Source organism: Ictalurus punctatus, chromosome 21 (genome assembly GCF_001660625.3).
Source record: "Ictalurus punctatus breed USDA103 chromosome 21, Coco_2.0, whole genome shotgun sequence".
Taxonomy (NCBI): domain Eukaryota; kingdom Metazoa; phylum Chordata; class Actinopteri; order Siluriformes; family Ictaluridae; genus Ictalurus; species Ictalurus punctatus.
In genome coordinates this window covers 12,322,061-12,345,598 of record NC_030436.2, presented here as the reverse complement: position 1 = coordinate 12,345,598, position 23,538 = coordinate 12,322,061, and the positions used below count along the sequence as shown (strand labels likewise).

The following is a 23,538-nucleotide window of genomic DNA, read 5'->3' as shown; positions in this document are numbered from 1 at the left end:
ATCCATTGATCCATTCTTAGATGCACAGGCAGACAGACAACCCGAAAACGTAGGAATACATTCTATACTGGATACACAGGTATTTTTTTTAGAAACTATTATTCATAAAATGTAATCTATTAATTAACATAGTGTTTAAGGTTACTAGCCACTTGTTTAACATCTCTGTCTCTCTCTCTCTCTCCCCCCAGTCTGCTTTCTCTTTCTGCCTTACAGCATGAACACATTCACCCCCTTCCTGTCACACACACAGACACAGCTCAGAGTGGTGGGTGGGGGGGAGGTGCCTGTGCCTGGCAAGGTTGAGCTGTTTACAGTTTGGGTTTAAAGAGCAGCAAATGGGGGGCCCGTCCCTACAATGAAGGAATAGGGAGGGCAGACAGCAGACAGGGACTAAAAGAGGGAGAGAGAGGGAGTGTTACAGTGAGGGTACACATGTAGTCTGCATGGGGCAGGCTTGATGGAACTACACAGTGGAACTTAGTAATTTTTCACTGTCATTTGCCACAGCTGCTACATTGCAGCTCATGTCTGCCTGAGGAAAGCTCAGCTGAACTGCAGCAGAAAAAGGAGCACATTGTTCAACACTCATTTGATGTAAGTATTTTATTATATATATATATATATATATATATATATATATATATATATATATATATATATATAGACATACATACATACATACATACATACACACACACACACACACACACACGCAGAGAGAGTATATCTGTTATGTAATTTCTTGGTAAATCATTCTTACTTTTTTATGACAAGTAAGTTGTAATTCTTGCGCAAGGATGTTGTACTTATAAGTAGAATATACAAATATAAGTAGAAAATGCTTCCTTGTTTGAAAATAATTTAATATAGCATTTGAAATAAAAAAAAAGGAATTGTTTAGTAAGAAAATAAAAAATCCTAAAACTTGCTCTCTATTGTCTCTATCTAAAACAGATATCAGTAAAAGGCTTTAATGTGTCTTGGATCATCTAGTCCTGGATGCGTCTGGAGATACTTTTGAATAGAACTTTCTTGTCCATCATGGTTCAGCAAAAACACTCTATAACCATGGACAGAGATTCAACCCAAGAGATATTTGTGGGACTGGGTGCCGAGGATGCACATGAGGTATTTGGGCACAGCCCATCCAACAAAGACTGCAACTGGTGCAGAACTCCTACTGGGCACATCAAGAGACCCATGAATGCATTTATGGTCTGGTCTCAAATTGAGAGACGGAAGATCATGGAGCAATGGCCTGACATGCACAATGCAGAGATCTCAAAGCGCCTTGGAAAATGTTGGAAACTCCTCTCAGATTATGACAAGATACCCTTCATCAAGGAGGCAGAAAGGCTGCGTCTAAAACACATGGCTGACTACCCTGACTATAAGTATCGTCCCAGGAAAAAAATCAAGTGCTCAATGCCTGCCAAAGAAAAACTCCCACTGAAAGTAAGCAAATCTTATTCACATCAATCAGCCAGCTTCACCAGTAAAGAGTTTAAAGTTAAACCAATTGCCTCCAAACAAAACCTGATTTGTAATGGCAATAAATATAAGAACTATAATGAGAGCATGCATGATGTTGACATAGTGGATGTAAACCTGGCAAGTTCATTAACTGTGCAAGATAATCAGAAACAGACAACTCTTGTTCTCCAACATCAGCCTACTATCATTCTCCCCAAGAACCAACACCCTAGACTATCTCAACTCAGAGTCAAAGTGCCCAGCATCCTCCAGAGTTCTGCCTCTGACACTGGCTCTAAGGTACTCAGAAAAGTTGTGGTGTCTGAGTTGCAAGGACCTAACTCCACAAGATCCTCCACACCAACCTTCACAAGCTTCTCCTCTTTTGTGTCATCTGTTTCTTCAGATGAGGAACTGGAAGAGGAAACCTTGCATATCATGTCTAATACAAACTTTGAAAACAAACCTATGGACTGCTCCAATCTGGACAAGGACTTTGAAGCATTTCATGCTAACTCAGGATCCCACTTTGACTTTCCAGACTACTGCACTCCAGAGGTGAATGAGATGATTTCTGGGGACTTATTAGTACCAAGTGTCTCTGACCTGGTGTTTACCTACTGAATTTGAGGCCAAGTTAACCATTGTTGCCAGACATATTTGCCAGTGAGAAAAATAGTGGTCTTGAACATGTTAAATCTAGGTCTCTGACACTGGACAGTTCTTTGCCATTATTTTATATCTTTATTGATTCTTGCATTTCGTGCTTTTGTTTTTGTTTTTCAAGCATGACACATCTTATTGGCTTAGGAAAAACCAGCAAAGGGGTCTGTAGAGCCCTTAAGTATTCTGGTACTTGAGGCTCAGTTTCAGAGAAAAGGCAGACATTCGTTACAGATAGCATCATGGCAGGTTGAGAAAAGTTCAAATGATTTAAAGTTTCTTTGTGACAGGGGACAAAGTATTAACATCAAGTCTGAAGTGTTGTCTGTTTGTCAGTACAACATAGTACAACATTTTAATGTCCCTGATCTGCAGAATTTCAGCATCAGTGCCAGCCTTTAAAAGGGGTGTTTATAAAATACAAAGTACTCTTAATTTCATGACTGATCATAAGAGCATTACTATTCTACCCAAACAAGATATTTTGTGGATAGGAAGCTATGTTAAGTGATAATCATCTGATGTGAAGCAAATCTTTTATCACTTAACATAGCACTTGATGAGCATACAACAACTTGGAGAAACCTGCAAGGCAGAAACCACTGCATAAAAATACAGGTGCTTGTCACAACATTGATTTCCTTTTCTTTAATTAAGTAGCAGAACTTTCAGTGCCTCACTAATGTTGCAAGACCTTTGCAATGCAGGTGTGATTTAAATGGTGCCCCTGTACTGTCCATTCATGTCATTGTGTTCCTGGTCAGGCTGAGAATGAAAGGCACATAGAGGAATTTGGGGATAGGGATAGTGGGGCTGGGGACTTTTCTTTCTGGCAGCTGTGCAAGTGGCCATGCAGGCAACAGTTATTATGCAGAACATCAGGGAGGGGAAGTAAGTGGGTTTTATTGATGGTGGGGAGGGGATCTAGCCCGAGTCTGTAAATGCATGTGATTTCTGCAGTGTGGCTACAGCTGCCTTGATCAGTGTTATAAATCTGTGTCTGCCAACTGGCCCCATTAACTCTTTTGTGGATCATTTGTCTAGGTACTAGTGCATCCTTTAGGTAATTCATCTGTGATGATCCTTGTGTGTGATTGTACAAGACCGTGTGTGAGTTTTTCTCTTTTGTCTGCTGTTCCTGCACAAAGGAGCTGGCTAGGGTGACTGAGTACTCAGGTTTCTTGCTATTTTCAAATGAGACTTTTTTTCTGAAAAAAACACCCATGCTTTTATTAATTTCAGCTTGGTGCTATTTTCCTATCACCATCAGCACAGATGCTGGTCTTACATAGATAATGTGGTTCAACTCCTGCCACCTTTGCAAAGATGCCGAGACATGTGATACAGCAGCAACTAACCAAGGAAATAAGGTTTCAATCAAATGAGTTTGTTTTTAGGTTAGCCTCGTTTGCTCAGGCTGCATAATGACAGTTTGTCGCATCAACCTGCAGGTCCACTGAATGTTTTTTTCTTACTGTATTCCCTACAAGATCAGCCAGACCAGTTCAAAATGACTTCAAATGTAAGACCACCACTTTTTCATAAGTTTCATAGAGTTTAATTTTTCATATAGTTTCACTAGTCTTAGAACTAGCTATGCTGTGTGTTTGTTAACTGATGCCACATCCATGATAAAAGGTTATATGCTTAAGAATAATTTAGGTATCCATGGTTGTGAACTGTGAGTGGAACATTTGAGAAAATATGAAGAGAAGCTTCAAGACCAATGCATTATCAGAGGCCTTCAAGTATCCTTATATTGTTATATTTTGTCCACTAAATAGACTAGAACAAGGCAGAACAATCTGCCTTTTATACATGTACAATAAGGAAAGATTTAGGCATTGCATCTTTGATATGATCGAAATGTTAGAAACAATGCTAGAATATGAATTTTGTAAACGATTGTGTCCATGATTAATTAATTAATTGTGATATGCACTGGTGGATTAAGTATGAATGCAATGGCAGTGGTGATGCATAATACTAACTGGTATTACAAAACTGATTCTATACTTTACCTGCAAAAAGCAAATGCACAAATGTGACAGAGAAGGATTTGTGAATGAGTGTGAAAAAAATTGTATTTGGCTTCAACTATCAGGGAAACTGTTTAGTTGTTTCCTTCCATGCAATGCACATTCATGAGTGCCCCAAGGATACTAAAATTCAGTGATATGAGTAGGCATAGCTGCATAAACATACTTTCAAATAAATATGCCAATCAAACATATATGCATGCATATGTAATATACACAATACACACTGAAAAAACAATACAAAAATAAAACTCCAGCATTCAAAATAAACTCAGGACTGTTATCAGCTCACTGTAGAACTGTCCCTGTTTTGAGTTCAGCCATTACTAATATGCTTAAGGATATTTACAATTATAGATTAATTTGAATTCATGATTGAAAATGTTTGTAGTAAATATGACGAATTTGCAAATATTAAATATTCCAAATGGCATGGTGCAGTTTTTTAGGCACATTTTCAACTGTAAATAAAACATTTATTTAATCATTAACAAAATGTTTGAATTAATTTAATCATCATCAATGATCTTTGTAGTAACTTTAAAAAATCTCTGGATTATTTTGTCAAACATTGAATGATTATATAATTATTTTATAATGTTTCTGATTTGTTTATTTATTCCGCATTTTAGCAACAGTGCCAGAAAATGGTCAGACAATTCACAGATGGCCTTTGGCAATTTAGTGTCAGAATGATAAGTGAAAAAAAAAGGAGAAAAATAAGCAGTATATAAATGAAGCAATGTAACAAAAAGCCCATCTGGTCCACACCTCCTACTCTTGGCTGGCACTTGATGAATAGCATTCTCAGAGACAGAAACAGAAGGAAAACACTAATTTCACACAGGTCCTGACTCCACTTCAATCAGACTGTCATAAATGGAGCATGTGGTATGATTCAATATTATAGCACACCAGTCAACCAGAAAATCATTGTGTAAGGCTTGTCTGAATGTACAATATTCCAAATTCTGGTCTCAGAGTCTTTGTATGATTCCCCTGTGCTCTGCCCAATTGGTAGGTATATTATAATGTGGTTTATTGTTCTATAATCACATGGATTACACCAACACAGATTTGCATTGTTGGTATTCAGAATACTGAATAAAATAATCTTCCATGGAAAAACCATGAGGTCAGTACAGGATGAGTGGATGATATTGTACTTGAGATTTTAGCCATCATTTACAGTAACAAACCAAAGTACAATGCAACCACATTGCCTTACATAACAGTACAAATTGTTTACAGGTCTTAAGCTTAGTTTTCTTTTGAATTTGACTGTTATTAAATAATTTTTCTTTTGACTTTGATTGTCATTATGCATGGATATTTCTCACCTGTTCATACAATATGTTAGTGAACCAACACTTAGAACACAAATACTTCTACATGCTTCAGTAATAGTGTATAGCTGGCAAAGCATTGTATTGGTAATAACTAAATAACAATTTTATTTTTATTTTTTGTTTGTTACTTATACAGTGCATATCACTAAAGAATGTACTGTAAATTTTTACAGTAATTTACTGGCAACAGAGTTGCCATTATTATGTACTGTAATAATAAATATGTACTGTAATAACTTGCATAGTATAAAATAACATAAACCAGTACATTTGCTCATTAAGCTGATGCTTTTTTTAAAAAAAATCTACTTATAGTTGAGGCAGGCTACAACTGATCTGAAGGTTAAGGGTCTTGCTCAAGGACACAACCACGGCAGTTTGGCAGTGTTGGGACTGAACACAACTTTTTGTTCTGTAACACAAAGCCTTAACCACTGAGCCACCACAACTAGCTCAACTAACTTGCATTGAGTTAATGCAATCTTTTAGTGTGAGTTAATTCAGTGATGGAGTTGGATGAACCAGTATGAGTCAGCTGAACTGGTTGTGGTGGCTCAGTTGTTAATGCTTTAAGTTAATGATGAGAAGGTCTGGGTTCAAATCCCAGCACAGCCAAACTGCCAGGGTTGGGTCCTTAACCAAGACCCTTAACCTTCAGCTCAGTTGTATCTTTATAAGTCACTTTTTAAATCATCAGCCAAGTGAGAAAATGTATTGGGTTATGTGTTATTTTATACCATGTAAGATATTACAGTACTTATCTTTAAGTAAGTTTACAGTTGTTCATTATAAAAAATATATTTTACAGTGTACTATAAATAAACTTATGGGTCTCTACTGACCCAGTAAAGTTTAACAGAATATACAGTATATCGTATTTCTCAAATGCATACTTATTCAGTACCACAATGCAAACTTACTTTGAAATGGTTCCTCTGGCATGATCATTTTAATTGTTTCCAAATAAAAATACAGACCAATGATAAACTGCAAAAAAATATTTACATAAAAGCATAGAAATCTAGTTCGACCTTGCAATCACTGTGTGCAATAAGCTTTAATTTTACATGCAACCACATTTAATTTTAGTGAATATAAGTTTTGTTATTTTAGCATTCATCCTAATTGCAGCGTAACTGACATTGTGTATATTTCATGAATCTGTCTCCTCAATTTATTGTTCATTATCTTATTGTGTGATAAGGATCTTAGATAAGAATCTTAGTATGTTTATTTTCCATATGATTAGCTTGGCTATCCTCATTTGTATGTGTGCAGCTGAAGTTGTAGGCAGCTACAGAAGAGTCCCATGAATCTGAACATACAATATATTCTGTATGTGGGAGGAAATGAAAGCACTTTGCTGTACATAACAAATGTAGATCTGAGAACTGCAGTTTCTTGTTTTAAATAGGGCTATAAGTTTTGGGCTCATCAATAAACCAACTACTTCAGTGCACATATGGCCTTCCTGCATTTGTCGGTACATATCCATATGGAAATAAAGAGCTGCAGTGTCTGATGATAATATTTGGAAAACTAGGTAATATACCCATTACTGATACTAGATATATACATTTTTTAGAGAGTTGTAGTTAAAAGTAATTTAAAGTGATTGATTTGAGGAAATATGATATAAGGTCTGCCATGTACAGTACTGTGTACCTGGCTTTTACTGTTGGCAGCTCCCACATATGCATCTCTTAAACTAAGTTTCAGAAAGGATGCAGATGTTCTTGTGGTCTGGGTGCACAGGTTTGAGAAACTGTTGCAATCATGTCTGTGTCTGAGACATGAAAGTACACAGACACGCATATACACAGACATATACCACATAAGAACATGTGCAGAGTAGTACCTACTTAGACCTAGAACTAACAGGTATTTGGAAGCAAATAGGTTGAATGTGAGAAAACAATGTAAAGCTTTCTTGAAATTACTTGAAAATAAACTTTGTGGATAATTTAAATATATAAACAAATTTGAATATAAATATATAAAAGTAAACAATGTTTAAAACAACAAACTTCACTTGTTCTTATGTATAGACAGGTAACAATGGAAAAATCTGGAACTACCTGTATAACTGAGTGGAGAAACATAACTGGTGCAGATGTTCCCAGACAAGTGCACTGCATGAAACATTTAAGTAGCTAACATTCTACAATGCTCCATGTCATGTATAAAATACTGAGATGACCCAGTTGACTTGGTTTTTGGTTCAAGATGGCATGAGGAAAAGTGTCTTCAGTAACTTTGAAAGAGGTTTCATGTTTGCCACACAACAAATATACAGTGCAATTGTTTAGGGCAAAACGTAGCCATAATTAGAAACTGTCACAATTTCCCCTTGAGACAGCGCTGCAGTTTGTAGTATGCTCGGAAAACCGCTTCTGCTCATGCCTGAGTCTGTTAACACAGACTGAACCAATTTCAGTCTGAAAAGTCGATGGAGAATGATGCTCAGACTCTGAGTGACTGAGGACACCACTCAGCATCCCTATACAGCTGAGGATGCCCCTCAGCCACCCTGTTCTACTGAGGAAGTTTCTCCACCTCCCGTTGCAGCCAAAAGCTCCCTTTTGTTTCCCTACGCTGCCGTGGAAGCCACTACACCAAGATTCGCTAAGGACGTCGCTCCGCTTTCCTGCTCCGCCGAGGACGTCGCTCAGTCTCCTGGTTCAGCTAAAGAGATTTTGCCCAAAGGGCCAGGACCGCCAGGGGAGGGGAGTGTTTTCTGGCACCCTTGGGGGGGGTTCTGTCATGATTTCCCCAAGAGACAGCGCTGCAGTTTGCAGTATGCTCGGAAAACCAAAGTGCATGCGCATGCACGAGCCCTTTGAGCAAGCACTCTGCGAAAGCACGCTTTTCGGTTTTCAAGGACAGTGACTTTGTTTACTTTGGACACGTGCTTTTGTTGTGATTATGTTCTGTCTCCGCCCCCGTTTTGTCATTGGTTGTTTCCCGCGTGTGTGTCATTATTGTTTTCAGCTGCCCTTGTTTAAACCATGATTACCTTTGTCATTTAAACCCCTCGTGTCTCTGTGCAAGGCGCGCAGTATTGAGTTTAACTCTTTACTAAGCGGTTGTTTCTCGGTTCTCATTTCATGTTATTGACCTCGATTCTCGTTTCATGTTATTGACCTCGTTTCTGTTTTCATGTTAATGACCTTGTTTCACATATTGATTCCAGCCTAGCCCTGTTTATGCCTATTTGCCGATCTCTTGAACCCTTGCCTGTTATTAGACCACACTTTGATTCGTCTGCCTGCCTCACTTTTTAAAAAACGTCCTTATCTGCATTTGCATCTGTCCTCAACTCCATTACATCCCGCACCATGACAACGTCAGTTTTGTGGATTTTGGCTTAGGTGCAAGGAATTAAATGATGACTTTAAACTGATTTGATAATTTCAGAACATTTTGTGTATATTCACAGGCAGTGCTAAGGCTGCTTTTAGAAAGGCTTTTATCACGACTACAGAAAGCCATGCAGCGCTTGTCTGTAGACATGGATTATTCATATTTTATATTTTGATATTGATTAGTACTCTATCTGATTAATAAAATGTAACATTAGGAGTCATGAAAGTATAATGAGAAAGAAAAACATTATATTGTGCATTCAGAATGTATTCATTCACTTTTTATGATGATGTCATCTTATGGTAAAATGTATTATTTCATTCCACAATGTACACTCAGACCACTATGACAACCCACATTCTTGCACACTTATTAAAAATAAAAACTGAAATAACACATCAATATAAGTATTTAAAGCAGGCCCTTTGCTATGACACTTTAACTCAAGAACATCCCATTTGTCCTTCAGATGTTCAAAACTATTATCACTTCATCATAAATAGGGTATTGAGCATAGATTGGTGAGGGTAAACTAGGAAAGCTGTTGGTACAGCTTTATTGATGTGGTGACGACTGATTCCCTTGATACTGATTTCGATGCACAAGTCGTAGTGGAGTGATGTCAACTCTCCTCATTGATTGATTGACTAGAGGAGGAGCTATAGTGGACCAATGGTGACGCTAAAGCCAGCCCTCATTTATATGAAATGTCTGGGTTTACGCATATAACCCTGTTCCCTGAGATGGGAATGAGACAACACTATGGGAGCACCCTCGTGCTCAATCCACAATCGGCATCTGAAGCTTGTGTAACATCATGCCTACTTTAAAGGCCTGGCATGATCAGGTGACATGGCAATTAAGCGTGTCGTGTGATATATATGGCACCTGTGAACCGTGCCATCAGCCTCTATTAGCTGAAGCGAAAACGCAATTCACAGGCCTGCCTCGGTATGACAAAGCTACGCAATGCCTTGTTCCCATCTCAGAGAAAAGGGTTACATCACCTCTACTGTCGCCGCCAAAGCAGACCAGCAGCTGGTCCGACTTACGCCACTGGCCGGAGCAGTGGACGTAAGTGCAGAGAGCCCTTACTGGACACAGTAGGTGCATTCTCTCGTCCTGGTGTGAGGAACGGAGGAGAGCAGAAAGCCTGCAACACTGCAAGCTGGGCAGCAGATGTAGGCACTTTAGGAATATAATCTGGCCTAGGATACGGGAAGGCCTTGGCTAATCTAGGGGTAAAGTCAAGGCAGGAAGGGGCAACAGAGCGAGCTTGTAGATCCCCTACTCGCTTGAGAGATGCCAGGGCCAGCAGTAGAGCTACATTTAGAGTCAGAAGCTTCTCAGAGGCTGACTCTAAGGCCTCAAATGGGGCCCCTGACAGGCCTTCCAGGACCACAGAAAGGTCCCAGGAAGGTATGCGTGGCCTGCAAATGGGCCACCTGACACCACACATAAACCTGGAAGTTAGAGGATGTTGCTCCACAGAGGCTACATCAACAGGGGCGTGGCTGGCCGAAATGCCGGCCACGTAAACCCTGATTGTAGAAAGAGCCCACTCCGCTAAGAAACGTCCTTGTAAGAACTCCAGGACTGTAGCTATTGCGCAGTTCACTGGGTCTAGCTCACGTTCCTCACACCACAAGACAAAAAGTCGCCACTTGAGTGCATACAACCTCAGTTGTGAGACCAGAATCTATGAGCTGGTGCCCCTCAGGGGCCAGACCCACAGTTTCCATAATTCTGGCTGAGGTTGATAAATCAGCCCTCTGGCTTGAGCCGGTGATCCCTGCGGATGGGAATTTCCAAGGAGTGCCGTCTAGTAGGGATATTATCTCTGAGAACCATATTCAAGCTGGCTAATAAGGTGCTACTAGCAGCAGACGTGGATGGTCATGGCAAACTCTCGCTAGAACTGGGAGCAGAGCGATCAGGGGAAAAGCATATAGATGCGACCTCAGCCACCTGTGCACCATGGCGTCCAGCCCTAATGGTGCGGGAGGAGTGAGGGCGAACCACAGTGGGCAGTGTGTTGTCACCTTGGAGGCGAACGCATCCACTTCCGCTTGGCCAAACCTCCGCCATATGGACTCCACCACTTGTGGATGGAGTCTCCAACCCCCGGGCCTCAGCCACTGCCTCGACAGGATGTCTGCCCCCACATTCCGACTGCCCAGAATGTACATTGCAATTATTGACAAGAAACTTCCCTCTACCGAGAGAAGAATTAGTTGCGCCTGCCTGAACAGGGGGTGTGAACATAATCCTCCCTGGTGGTTGATATCTGAGACCACCGCTGTGTTGTCTGTCACAACTAGCACGTGGTGATCTCTTAATTGAGAAAGAAAGAACTTCAGTGCTAGAAATATGGCCCGCATCTCTAGGCGATTTATATGCCACTCCAGATGAGGGCCGCTCCAAAGACCGCGAGCTGGACAGCCATCTAAGACTGCACCCCATCCTATGAGGGAGGGGTCAGACATTACCGTCTTGCAATAAGGAAACGCCCCTAGAGTGTGACCCGAGGCTAGAAACACACTCATCATAGTAGAATCCCATATAACCCCTAGAAAAGTTGTCTTCTGCACTGGAAAAAGCATATGGTTCTTTGGGGTTTGTTGTCGAAATTAGACAACACTCGCAGACTGAAGGTAAAAATGTTTATTACAGAAAGATGGTTAATACAGGATAGAATAATGAGAGCGCTCTGTAGCGCTGAACCACTACTATAAATATGAAACGCAGAGCATGACACACTTCTGTGTACCAATAAGAAGCGGTTTGAGGCAGCTCAAACAGGGTTTGTTTTAGGGTCTTAGAAGATGTGCAGACGAACCTTGAACAGAAGAACATGTTTGTGTCTGTATAGCAGATAATCATTCTGTACTGATCTAAGTGACATGACATGGCCTTCTTAGGCGTTATCCTCTGATGAGAATGAAAAAGAACAAGAACAAAACTATTACAAGTTAAAAATGAATAATTTCCCTCACAGGTTCAACCTGAGCCCCAAGCTCCTCATGTGGGTGAGAACAACAACATCTTGATGTTGAAGCACCAGTTCCCTGGATCGTGCTAGAATTAACCAGTCGTCCAGGTAGTTTAGTACACAGATGCCCTGGAGTTGCAAGGGAGCCAGAGCAGCATCCATGCACTTTGTGAAGGTGCGAGGGGGATAAAGCTTGCCCGAAGGGAAGAACCCGATATTGGTATGCGTTGTCTCCAAATGCGAACCTCAGAAACTTCCTGTGACTGGACGATATGCCTATGTGTAAATATACGACTTTTAGATCTATCATCACAAACCAGTCCTCGAACTGAATCTGTGGCACGATAAGTTTGAGCATCAGTATCTTGAACCTGTACGTCCGAAGAGTACGGTTCAGATGACGCAGATTGAAAATTGGCCGCATACTCCCATCTTTTTGCAGACCAGGAAATAATGGCTGTAAAAACCTTCCTCCCTTAGGGAACGGGGTACATGTTCTATGGCCCCTTTGTCCAAGAGGGATCTTAATTCCTGTACTAACATTGGGCTCTAATCTGTGCTGACTACTGTGGTGAGCACACCTCTGAATCGGTGGGGATTGAGCTCTGAACTGGACCCGGTAACCCTTTTCTATGGTAGACAGAACCCATGGAGACACATTTGGCAGTAGTTTCCATGCTGCCAGATGGTCTTTTAGTGACATTAACTTTCCACATTCTGTTCAGATTTTTGTTGCCCTGTGACAGCTCGCTGACCAAAGAACACTGAAAACTTGGGACGACCTTGGATAGGGGAGGCCCTACAGTAGCAATGGTGGCTATCTGCTCTAACAACTTCATGTCCCCTGATAGGTCCCTCCATGGCCCATCAGGACGACTCCTTCCTTGCCTGCTTGGCTTTTATATTCTCAGATCAGGCCTATTAGCAGGCTGCGACTGTGGCCGTAAGGTCCCCCTGGTTCTCTGCTGGGGGAGGCAGACCCCCACACTTGCCTTCTGTGCCTCCCTCGCACTAGTGCTGGCCCGGGCTCAACTCATAGATGCCCAAGCGAACTCAACATGACAGAGAAGGAACTGGCTGAACGCCGCCGTGTACTGTTTTGCTTTGAGAAACTTGTCGGCGATGGCATTAACTGCGTCACTGAACAGGCCATAAGGTTTAACAGGGGTGTCCATAAAGGAGACTCTACCTTTGTCCCCCATCCCTGAGAGGTTGAGCCATAGGTGCCTCTCCACCACAACCAAGCTAACCATTGAACAGCCAATATGACAGGCCATTTGCTTGGTCACCCGGAGAGACAAATCTGTGGCGTGGCGCAGCTCTGCCACTGCCTCAGGCCCAATTGCCTCCCCAGTGTCAAGCTCACTCAGGAGGTCTGCTTTTTTTTCTTCTCTTTTCTTAAAGGGATAGAAAAGTCAGATTTTTTGAAAAGATAGAGAGTAAATGAAGCATTTTTTTGTGAGCGTTACAGTCTTGCTGAAGATAATAAGGCTGACGGCGCAGTTCACAGGTGCCATATATATATATATATATATATATATATATATATATATATATATATATATATATCAAACGTGATGCGCTTAATTGCCACGTCACCTTATCATGGCAGGCCTATAAATAGACATGATGTTACACAAGCTTCAGATGCCGGTTGCGCGCAAGGGCGCTCCCAAAGCATTGTGCTTTGAAAGGGAACTCGGACTGCAGCTTTTCCAAAAGCAAGCAGAGAACGTGTAAACAAGTGCAAAGGGAAAAACAGTGCAAGCATTCAAAAAGAGAAAACATGAACAGAAAATGTCAGAGAGCACAAAAACACAGTAATATGACCAAGGAAAACGATATTGAGCGCGATTCAAAAAACTTTGTATTCATGTTTCAGTTTTGTGCAATATAATTTTGCATGTGTTTTTAAATGTTTGATTCACACTTATCATTTTTCGATCCGTGACCACAATACTTTTGATGGGAAATTGATCCCATATGGAAGCTGAGTAAAAAAATACAGATAACATTAAAAAAAAGTATATATTTTTAAATAATTTTCAAGAACATTACCTGACAATAAGCAAAAAAAAACCTCTATAAGCAAAAACCCAGTAAGCAAAATAAATAAATATGAAAGAAATAAAATATAAAATACAAAATACATAAATAACAAAAAAATTAATTATTAAAATTACATATTTAAAAGTTAGATCAGTGATGCTGGATCAGATTTCTTGTTTAAATGCTTGTGTTTAGATGTCTTTAGTCACATGGATCTATGTTGTTTATTGTGCTTAGTTTGTCCAAATACCATTGCTTGGCATTGAGATTTAATTTCTTCCGGTAGGGTCCTTTTCCTTTCCCCCCTTATTCATCTCTTTCTTTCTCCATCAAGATTTGAATGATTTAAGCCAGTGGTTTTCAAACTGGGGGCCGCGGACCACCAGGGGGCGCCCGGGGGGGGGGGCCTCAACAATTTGGTCAGAGCCATCAAGTCCATCCCTCCCACTAGTATGTTTTCTCTTTCTCACTCTCAGACAACCATACACACACAGTCAATTCCTAATGTAATGTAATGTAATGGAAAGATGTAATATGTAATTATTAATTTAAAAAAAAGGGCGATATATTCAGAAGTCTGTATTTTTAATGTGTTTTAAAGACATCTTGCAAAAGTGGGGCCTCGATCAAATGTTAATGCCATTTGGGGGGCCTTGCCCTGGAAACGTTTGGGAACCACTGATTTAACCAACTGTTTAGCCACACAAATCAAAAGGTAAGCAGGTATCTGTAACAGAGCGTGATCCTCACAAGATGGCGCCCCTGCTCCAACAAGCAAAATGGCGTGATGCATCTTCACATTCTCTATATAGACAGTCTCTCTCATGTACACAGAAACATGTCTGTCTATATTGATGTATATTGTAAGTCTAAATCCAAGTCTGTAGTATTTATGTAGAACATCAAAGTATCTTAAAACATGTTTCACTCACATACACAGCACAGTGAAAGAGGTCCACAAAACCTGAACAGGTAGATAAGACAAGCACCTATCTCTGTTGCACTGAAGCTGGACAGACAATTAAAGGATGCTGCATAAGTAAGGTGCCCTACATTGTTGATGTTCTCTGCATCCAGTACATCTGCTGTAGAGAGAAGATCAGGGGTAATTCCCATAGTTCTCAAGCTATTTGTAAAGGTAAAATCTGGTCTGCCATTCCCAGAAATTGTATGAGAATTCCATGCTGGGATCATGTAACCAAATTCCACTGTTCAGCATTTCATGGCAAAGAAGGACACAAAATATTTGGTACATGGATCATCCATGTCCACCATGTCATTTTTTGTCATATTGCAAAGTATGTGTTTAATTTGGTATTTCACCATGCAGCTCACCCCCTCCCATTTCATTTCAGCTGCATGGTTTTGCTTTGAGACTTATTTCAGACCTATATACAAGTACAACAATTCTTATAGCCAGTGCAGCTCCCTTTAATATACATACGCACAGGGGCACTGTAGGGGATGGGGCGGACAGGGCAAGGTGGGGTGGCTGTGCCAAGTGTATGTCTGTGTCCCCTTAATATGTCCCGCGGATTATTCAGAAACGCGGCACTTCACAATTGTGGGTCATTACATGCATCAGGTAGATGGCAAGAGATGGCGCAGACAAAATTGGGATACCAAAAGAGGAAAGAAAAACATGAAAATGATTAAATAATTCTGAAGCTAGCCCATAAGAAGCTTGGACTTTCTATTTTATGTCAGTTATATCAGTTACTCACCCCGATGTTTATTCTTGGAAGTTGGAACACAATATTTCCAAGAATATATGTTTTTACACACAATCGAGCATTTGTAATGTAGCATTGAGCTTCAACAAGGACGGAAAAGCACCAAACGACAATAAAACTAGTCCAGTATTGTATATATTCAAGCTTTCCGAAGCCTTGCAATAGCTTTATGTGAGGAATCAATCGAAATAAACTTATTATTCACTCAATGAATGAATGAATGAATGAATGAATAAATAAATAAATAAATACAGTACATTGTTCTTGGTACTTGGGGAATAAGAAAGTCGACATCTTAAAAAGACATCCAGACAGAATTTCTATAGTGTCTGTATATGAGGGAGAGAGTACAATGGTGTTAATTACTTGCTTTGTATGCCTATATATAGTTATTTGTATATAGTTGTAAATGCATAATTTCAGTTAATTTAATGAACGGTTAAAATGTAGTTCTTTATAGTCTCTTATTGAATATGCAATGAATGAATAGATGTAATGTAATGCAATAATTGTTATGCTTATTGATAATTATTGTTTTTAAACGTGGCAATAAGAAAAGATAATTGGGGGTGGGAGCTTGGGGCCCGGAGAACAAATTAGGCACGGGGCCATGAAAATACTGTGTACGTATATTCTTGTACACCAGTGGAACAGGCGGCACAAAATAGCTGTGGACGGGATTACACTTATTGCTCCTCCCCATATGTAAACCCACCTGAAGCTCCAGTACGCAGTCCCCGTGTGTCCCTCTTGTGGACAAATCCGGAAGTGTCTCTTATGCAACAAGGACGGTTCGTGCGCCATAATAGTTTGCCGCCACGGCCTGTCGGAGAATTCGGACGCGGAGCGCGTTATTTTAGTACACAATTTAGCATTTATTAAAAAAAAAGAAACTTGAACAGAATTACATATTTTGAGTACTTTTAGAAGCGTTCCAGAATTCCAGGCAGCAACAGAATAATACTGAAGAGGGACGTCGTTTAAAAGAGGATTCCTGTAGGCCGCATTAACACGGTAAGGCGGAATAGGAGACGTTAATGGTTTGCCAAGTAATTACTTGTCAGTAGTCAATACATTGTCGATAAACAACTTCAGCGGTAAATTCTGAAACGATGTCGGTAAAACGTCACGTTTGCATTGTTTTGTTTGCTAACCTAGTTACGTGCTAGCCTGTTGCCAACAACGCAGTTTACACCGAAGGCCGATTGAGGCCTTGCTAGCCGTGTTTATATAACTATCCGGGGTAATTCCGATTGTTTTCTATCATGATAATGTTCTACGCAAGCTTTTTTTTTTTTTTTTTTTTAAGTAAAAGTTAACGTGTAATGTGAATGTTTGCAAACATCTTGCCTAATATGCCTTTGTGGCGTAGCTGCTAGCTATCCGTGTCAGAGAAACCTTAGCTAGTCAGCCATATATAGCTTAGCTATAAGTTAGACTTCCTCGCCGTACGAAATTGTGTAATTTGTAGATTTAAAAATATATATATTTTTCCTCCTTCTATGATCATACGTAAGTGGCTGTGGCTTGTGAAATGTGTCTCGGAAGGGAACGCTGTTCTCGCGAGTCTGTTATCATGTGTAATTGTACCTGTTTTTATGTGCTAGCAGAGCTCCGCCATCATGGCCGACGACTTTGACATCGAAGCCATGCTTGAGGCGCCCTATAAAAAGGTGGGTATTTAGTTTAGCGCGATAAACTAAATACATTTAATTAAAACTGCAGTCCAATCTACGCCTTGTTTTCGCTAGTTTATGTACAGATAAATACCATGTTTGTTTACATGATAGTGGTTTCAATGAATAAACGCCCATCTATCTCTTTTTGTAGACATGCCTATATCTCACCTCTACTCCCATGAATTCCAGTGTGAACTGTCAAAAAAATGAAGGTAGTAATTGCCCCATATATTGATGTACTGTGGTACCCATGGTTGAAAATATTTAGGCTGATTGATTTTGGTACCGACAAAATAAATGCAGTGGATGCACATGAACTTAAGTGCTGGTATGAAGTCTTTGGAGACTATTCACACTTTTGTATGCATGGTAATTTTAGCACCTACCCTTACATTTGGTATTCAGTATAAGCTAAAGTCGTTACTGAAGGTTAATTATGATTTGCATGTCATAAATAATCTAATTATGGCTTTTGTTATAATAATGGACTTGCCATACAAGCTATTCCATGCATTGCTCATGTTTTTCATGGGATTGGAAATGAACAGAGATGTACATCATAACCTATAACAACAACAAAAAAAATCATTAATATTGATGTATTGAAGGGAAATTCATTGTGTTTAGCATTTATGCATGCAGTTGACTTTCATATACCGATGTTTGGTTATTTCATTGGTCTCAGAAAAAGGAAATGATGGCTCTCTGCATATTGCAAAAAGCTTTCAATCAAGAGACCTTTTCTACTGAATGCAAATGGCCACTTTGTTTTAAGACACTCATACAAATTGTTAGGTAGATTAAAGAACATCTCAGCTTTAGATGTTCTTTGGGAGTCGATATTACTAAGCCGTGTGAATCCCTGTTTGCTTCAGGGCGAGATGTGTGACAGAGGTGGCATCGAACTCTTACAATCCACGAAGGCAAATGGGGTGAAGATCACTGGAATGGCATCCACCACAGGAGCTCACTTAGTGGCTGGCTGCTAGCATTGCCACTTTGGGTCTTATAGGCACAGATAGCCTTGGTACAGATCCTTTCAGGCTGCTAAAAGAATGAAATCACTAAATATGCATTTTCTTACATTCACAGCATAGCACTAAACCTTGATCTATTGAACGAACTACATACGCAATGTAAGCATTAGTAAGGAAGGAAGAAAACGGCAGCCTTGTGGTTCTAATGACCCTTTTCTGTCACTCTCCTACACATAAATCTTCTAAAGTGCACATATTTAATGATCGTATTATATTCTCTTTTGTTCCCACCCCCCTTATCCTTACGACTTGCAATGTTACGCCGTCCTCCTCATGATGTTCTTCTATCGACCCTGCTTAGGATGAGACCAAGTCCATAAGTTCCAATGGGCATGAAGAACGGAGCAAGAAGTAAGTCTGTCTTAATTTGACACATTTTAAACAAATAATTATTGTGATTGTGCTGAATTAGAATTTATATATTCTTTTAGACACCTGAATGGATTAAATTGAAAATCGCTGTAAGTGTTTCTATAACATTGCAGTCATGAGCCAGCAGATTACATTGGGTTAAACATGTGCAAATTGACAAGTATAAACTTTCAAAATGGAAGGAAAAAGAAGAGCAGAAGTCGTAGTAGGAGCAGGGAGAGAAAGAGAAGCAAGAGCCGGGACCGCAAAAGGAGCCGGAGCCGGGAGAAGAGTCGTGAACGAAAGAGGAGCCGGAGCCGGGACAAGAGACGCAGTCGGAGCCGAGAGAGGAAACGCAGTCGTTCCAGGAGCAGGGAGCGTGGCGCTCGCTTCAGAACAGCCTTGTATGTATACCTCCCCTCAGTTAGACCTTAGATTTGTCTTCTGTGTGTAGCTACATTACATAGATTTTGGTCTTTTTGGTGTTCATTAATGTATTTTTATTCGCAAAAACCTTCTGAAAGCGGTCTCATAAAGTCATTTTTCTGCATCCGTGCGCGCTCAAATCTGTAATTATGCTTGTTTGGTTCTCATTGGAATAGTTAACCGATCAAACTTAACCTGGTGTCTCCAAATAACCCTAAGAGTTTCATGATGACCATTGGGAGTAGAGCGATAGTAGTCGCTGCTGAGATAAACCTTGTTTTTAAATCACAGTTCTGGCCTGAAATTTAATGGTGGTTCCAGGGGGAAGACTGGCCCACTGCCTATCATCAAACTAAGGTTTCTATGATACTATTTTTGTTGTGTGGGTAGTTGCCTGTTCAGTGTATGAGTCAAAATGTGCAAGCCTTTGAACCTTTTGGTTAAAAATACTAATGGAGAGTCTTTTCACGTAGCCGAAGAAAGTCTAGGAGCCGTAGCCCATTCAGACGAGACAAAAGTCCTATCAGGTAAGGTTTGTTTGTTTGTTTGTTTGTTTGTTTGTTTGTTTGTTTGTTTGTTTTTCGTGGGTGGGGGTTACTTTAAATGACTCTTATTGATGTATTACTACAATTATTTTTTTCCCCTTACAGACAGCCTATAGATAACCTCACACCAGAGGAGAGGGATGCCCGCACGGTTTTTTGCATGCAACTTGCTGCCAGAATCCGGCCCCGGGACCTAGAAGAATTCTTCTCTGCTGTGGGAAAAGTCAGTATCTACATTATTTTAGTGAGCTGGTTCTTAGTCATTCTGATCATTTTTGTGTTAACAAAAGTACTGTATTAACACAGTCATTACACATAATTTAACAGGTGAGGGATGTGAGGATGATCTCTGACAGAAACTCCAGAAGGTCCAAGGGTATAGCCTACATTGAATTTGTGGACGCCACCTCTGTACCGCTAGCAATTGGTCTGTCTGGGCAAAGGCTGCTTGGAGTACCAATCATTGTTCAGGCTTCACAGGTAAGAGATGTCCTCCAGCAGATAATTGCATTAGATTTGTGGTTTGAGGTATCCTGATCTGGGTGCATTTATTCTTATTACTTTTTTCCAGGCTGAAAAGAACAGAGCTGCTGCAATGGCCAACAACCTACAGAAAGGCAGTGCTGGACCTATGAGGCTGTATGTTGGCTCACTGCATTTCAACATCACAGAGGACATGCTCAGAGGGATCTTTGAACCATTTGGACGGGTGAAGGCTCATTTGCTTAAGTCTGCAGCTCATGCCCGTCTGCTTTACTTTGCTGTTCATTTTCATTGCTATTTGATTAAACACCTGTATTTAACCTGTCTTTCTTTTTGCTTTGTCTTCTTAACAGATTGATAGTATTCAGCTTATGATGGATAGTGAAACAGGGCGATCCAAGGGATATGGTTTTATCACAGTACGTTAATACTAAAGACATGTTTTCTATTTCAAGCATATCAGCCTAAAAATTTTAAGTAATGGAAAAGCTCAAAGTAATTGAGTCACAGAATAAAATGGTGAGCCATCAAGAAAGATATTGTCTTATTTTTATTTGCTCATCCAGTTTGCTGATGCTGAGTGTGCGAAGAAAGCCTTGGAACAGCTAAATGGCTTTGAACTGGCTGGCAGGCCAATGAAAGTGGGTCATGTGACTGAGCGCACTGATGCCTCTACAGCCAGCTCGTTTCTGGATAACGATGAACTGGAAAGGACTGGCATTGACCTGGGCACCACTGGGAGGCTGCAGCTAATGGCCAGGCTGGCCGAAGGTAAAAATTTTGTTAACTATTTGGAATGCACCTCTAAAAGTTGATTTATACTTGTACTATCTAAACATACATTTGCAGCTGATAAAGAATGAGGTGATGAGCAGCTCTTTTCTTCTTTTTAAGGGACTGGTATGCAGATCCCTCCAGCTGCACAGCAGGCTCTTCAGATGAGCAACTCAATGGTGGCAATGGCAGCAGCTACAGGTATGTAGTAATTAAGTTAACTGTTAATGCTCCTAGTGATTAATTTTGAGGTTTTGACATTCAGTTTCTTGTTCTAGCGGCTATGAATCCTGGATTGAGTTTCAACATCAACGTGCCCACAAATCAACCTCTCAATCTACCATCTCAGCCAATTGCCACACACTGCTTCCAGCTGTCCAACATGTTTGATCCAAATTCGTGAGTGCCCTACTAGTGTCCAACATTTGAAAATTAACACACATATGTTGCATTACAGTAGTTTAATATGTTCATGTTCTGTGTTCTGTTAATAGGGAGAATGAACCTGGATGGGATGTTGAAATCCAAGATGATGTAATTGAAGAATGTAACAAACATGGTGGAGTAATTCATATATATGTGGACAAGAAATCTACTGAGGTATATGATCTTATGATTATAAACAATGTTCAAGAAAAAAAATAGTAGTGCTAAGTAGAAACAGGCAGCGGTGACTTGGTGGTTAAGGTTGATATGCAAGATTATTTTCCTTCTCCTGCTCACGCATATGGAGGAATCCTGTTTAAACAACTACAGTTGTAGCCTGCAGTAAAATGGAACTGGTGGGATATTTGACACAGTGTATGACACAGTGTATGACTGTGTATGACACAGTTTAAGCACAGTTAAGCTCAGGTTGCAAAAGATGCTCTTCACTGTCAAAACATCTGGAAACACTACTGATTTGTTCCAATGTTTGAAAACACGATAATTTAAAAAATAATACATTTTGGGGGGGTTTTTTTGCACTAAACAGAGAAGTAAATTTAGAAAAAATTGTGGAGATGTGGATTAATTAGGTTGTGAGAACACCACTGATCATGATGGCCAACCACTTGCTTCCTTTTTGTCAAGGACTAAAAACAATCCTTGTGTCTGAAATTGTGTGCTGTGACAGTACCTACTGCTCAGCCATTGATACCGTACGTACAGATCAGTATGTGTGTAGTACGAATACTAGTCGGACATACATACTCCATGTTGGCATTGTCATGTGACCTACAACCTCATAATAACCACTACAACTTCAACAAGTATGGGTTAACCCCAAGGAACAAATGGGTCATTTGGGTATTCTTGCCTACTGTTTTATTAATGTTTTATGAGATAATTTGGACATACTGTAGGGATATTTTCTAAAATAGTATTGTTTTTTTTGTTTGTTTGTTTTTTTAAATAGGGAAATGTATACGTGAAGTGCCCAAGCATCCCTGCTGCAATGGCTGCTGTTAGTGCATTACATGGACGCTGGTTTGGAGGTAACTGCTCTGTTCAATTCAGTGCTGAATTTACTTAAAGCATAATTTAAGAAATCTTCATTGATTTTAGAGTGACTTAAAGTGTTATTTGGTGTGTAATTCCACTTGTCCTTAAATAACAATCTGGATTTTACATGGCACTACAGCTGTTGTTTCATGGTTCTTTTCACAGGTAAAATGATCAAAGCTGCGTATGTCCCTCTGCCAACATACCACAATCTTTTCCCTGAGTCGGTGCAAGCTACACAACTTCTTATGCCTACTCGCCGGTGATCCCTGGAGCTACACTTTTTTTCGCTTTCTCTTTTTAATATTCAATTCTTGCAAGCTTTGACACCTTTGTGTATGTTTATGCCTCTACATCACCTGGGCATTAAACAAGTTTATGTGGTAATTTTGTATGTACAGCCTTTTTTGTTCCCTTTCTTGGAGGGCCTTTTGACCCCTTATTGTTTATACAGTTTTCAGGGTTTGTTTTCTTCCACACATTGTCTGTGATTTGGCATGAGTTCCACTAGAAGACATGTACAGTTACCCACACAAAACTACAACTGTTGAATCTTTTTTTGAATGAATTAAAATCTTGTAGCTTTGGTTAAATATCTACATACAGTGTTTTGGGCTCTATGAGCTGAAAGAAAATTAAAATGACTGATAAGAACCTGTGTGTTCATAGAGACCATTATGGGTTTTGATGCATTGTCTTTTTCTAATTAAGACTTGATTTTGTAAAGTCCTTGATGAACAGTTCATTTCAAATAAAGCCATGATGCTGGTTTATTTGTCATGTTTCAAGTGAAAAGTTAAATTCTCTGTGCTTTTGTATTAAAAATGGGGGGGAAGAAAATAGCCCCTAATGGTTTTTTTCTTGGGGGGGGGGGGGGGTTGTTCCCAATGTTCTTTGTTGATATTAGTTTCATTTGCTATGTAAGATACTTTCCTTTGCAAGGCCGTCTGTTGCCTTTTTAACGTCGTATTTTTTGGTGGTAGGTATCAATTAATGTTGCACCTCAGGGGGCTATTCCAGTAAACAGGTTATGCAACTTACCTGAGTAAGTTTACTCAGAGTTAACAGATAACCTCAACTTATCGGTTCCA

At 40.0% G+C, this 23,538-nt stretch overlaps 2 protein-coding genes across 9 annotated transcripts; both read left to right on the top strand.

The window, feature by feature from the left end:
- The first annotated feature begins 289 nt into the window (after positions 1–289).
- On the top strand, positions 290–6,294 carry sox12 (SRY-box transcription factor 12). Its single transcript, XM_053674033.1, has 2 exons — positions 290–597; positions 958–6,294. Exon 2 carries the CDS (start codon positions 1,003–1,005, stop codon positions 2,098–2,100), a length of 1,098 nt encoding a protein of 365 aa, XP_053530008.1. The 5' UTR covers positions 290–597; positions 958–1,002; the 3' UTR covers positions 2,101–6,294.
- Positions 6,295–16,423: 10,129 nt separating this feature from the next.
- On the top strand, positions 16,424–23,216 carry rbm39a (RNA binding motif protein 39a). 8 transcript variants are annotated; one of them, XM_053674029.1, is made up of 18 exons: positions 16,428–16,681; positions 17,278–17,340; positions 17,498–17,558; positions 18,222–18,373; positions 18,685–18,734; positions 18,815–18,844; positions 18,938–19,138; positions 19,634–19,687; positions 19,811–19,928; positions 20,033–20,185; positions 20,277–20,414; positions 20,542–20,607; positions 20,755–20,959; positions 21,083–21,163; positions 21,241–21,361; positions 21,457–21,562; positions 22,362–22,440; positions 22,613–23,216. In XM_053674029.1, exons 9-18 carry the CDS (start codon positions 19,866–19,868, stop codon positions 22,711–22,713), a joined length of 1,113 nt encoding a protein of 370 aa, XP_053530004.1. In that variant the 5' UTR covers positions 16,428–16,681; positions 17,278–17,340; positions 17,498–17,558; positions 18,222–18,373; positions 18,685–18,734; positions 18,815–18,844; positions 18,938–19,138; positions 19,634–19,687; positions 19,811–19,865; the 3' UTR covers positions 22,714–23,216. The 8 variants fall into 8 exon arrangements, with proteins under 8 accessions (XP_017306084.1, XP_017306083.1, XP_017306081.1 ...); XM_017450594.3 differs by lacking the exons at positions 18,222–18,373; positions 18,815–18,844 and adding an exon at positions 19,452–19,517 and having other exon boundaries at positions 16,425–16,681; XM_053674031.1 differs by lacking the exon at positions 18,222–18,373.
- The last annotated feature ends 322 nt before the right edge of the window (positions 23,217–23,538 follow it).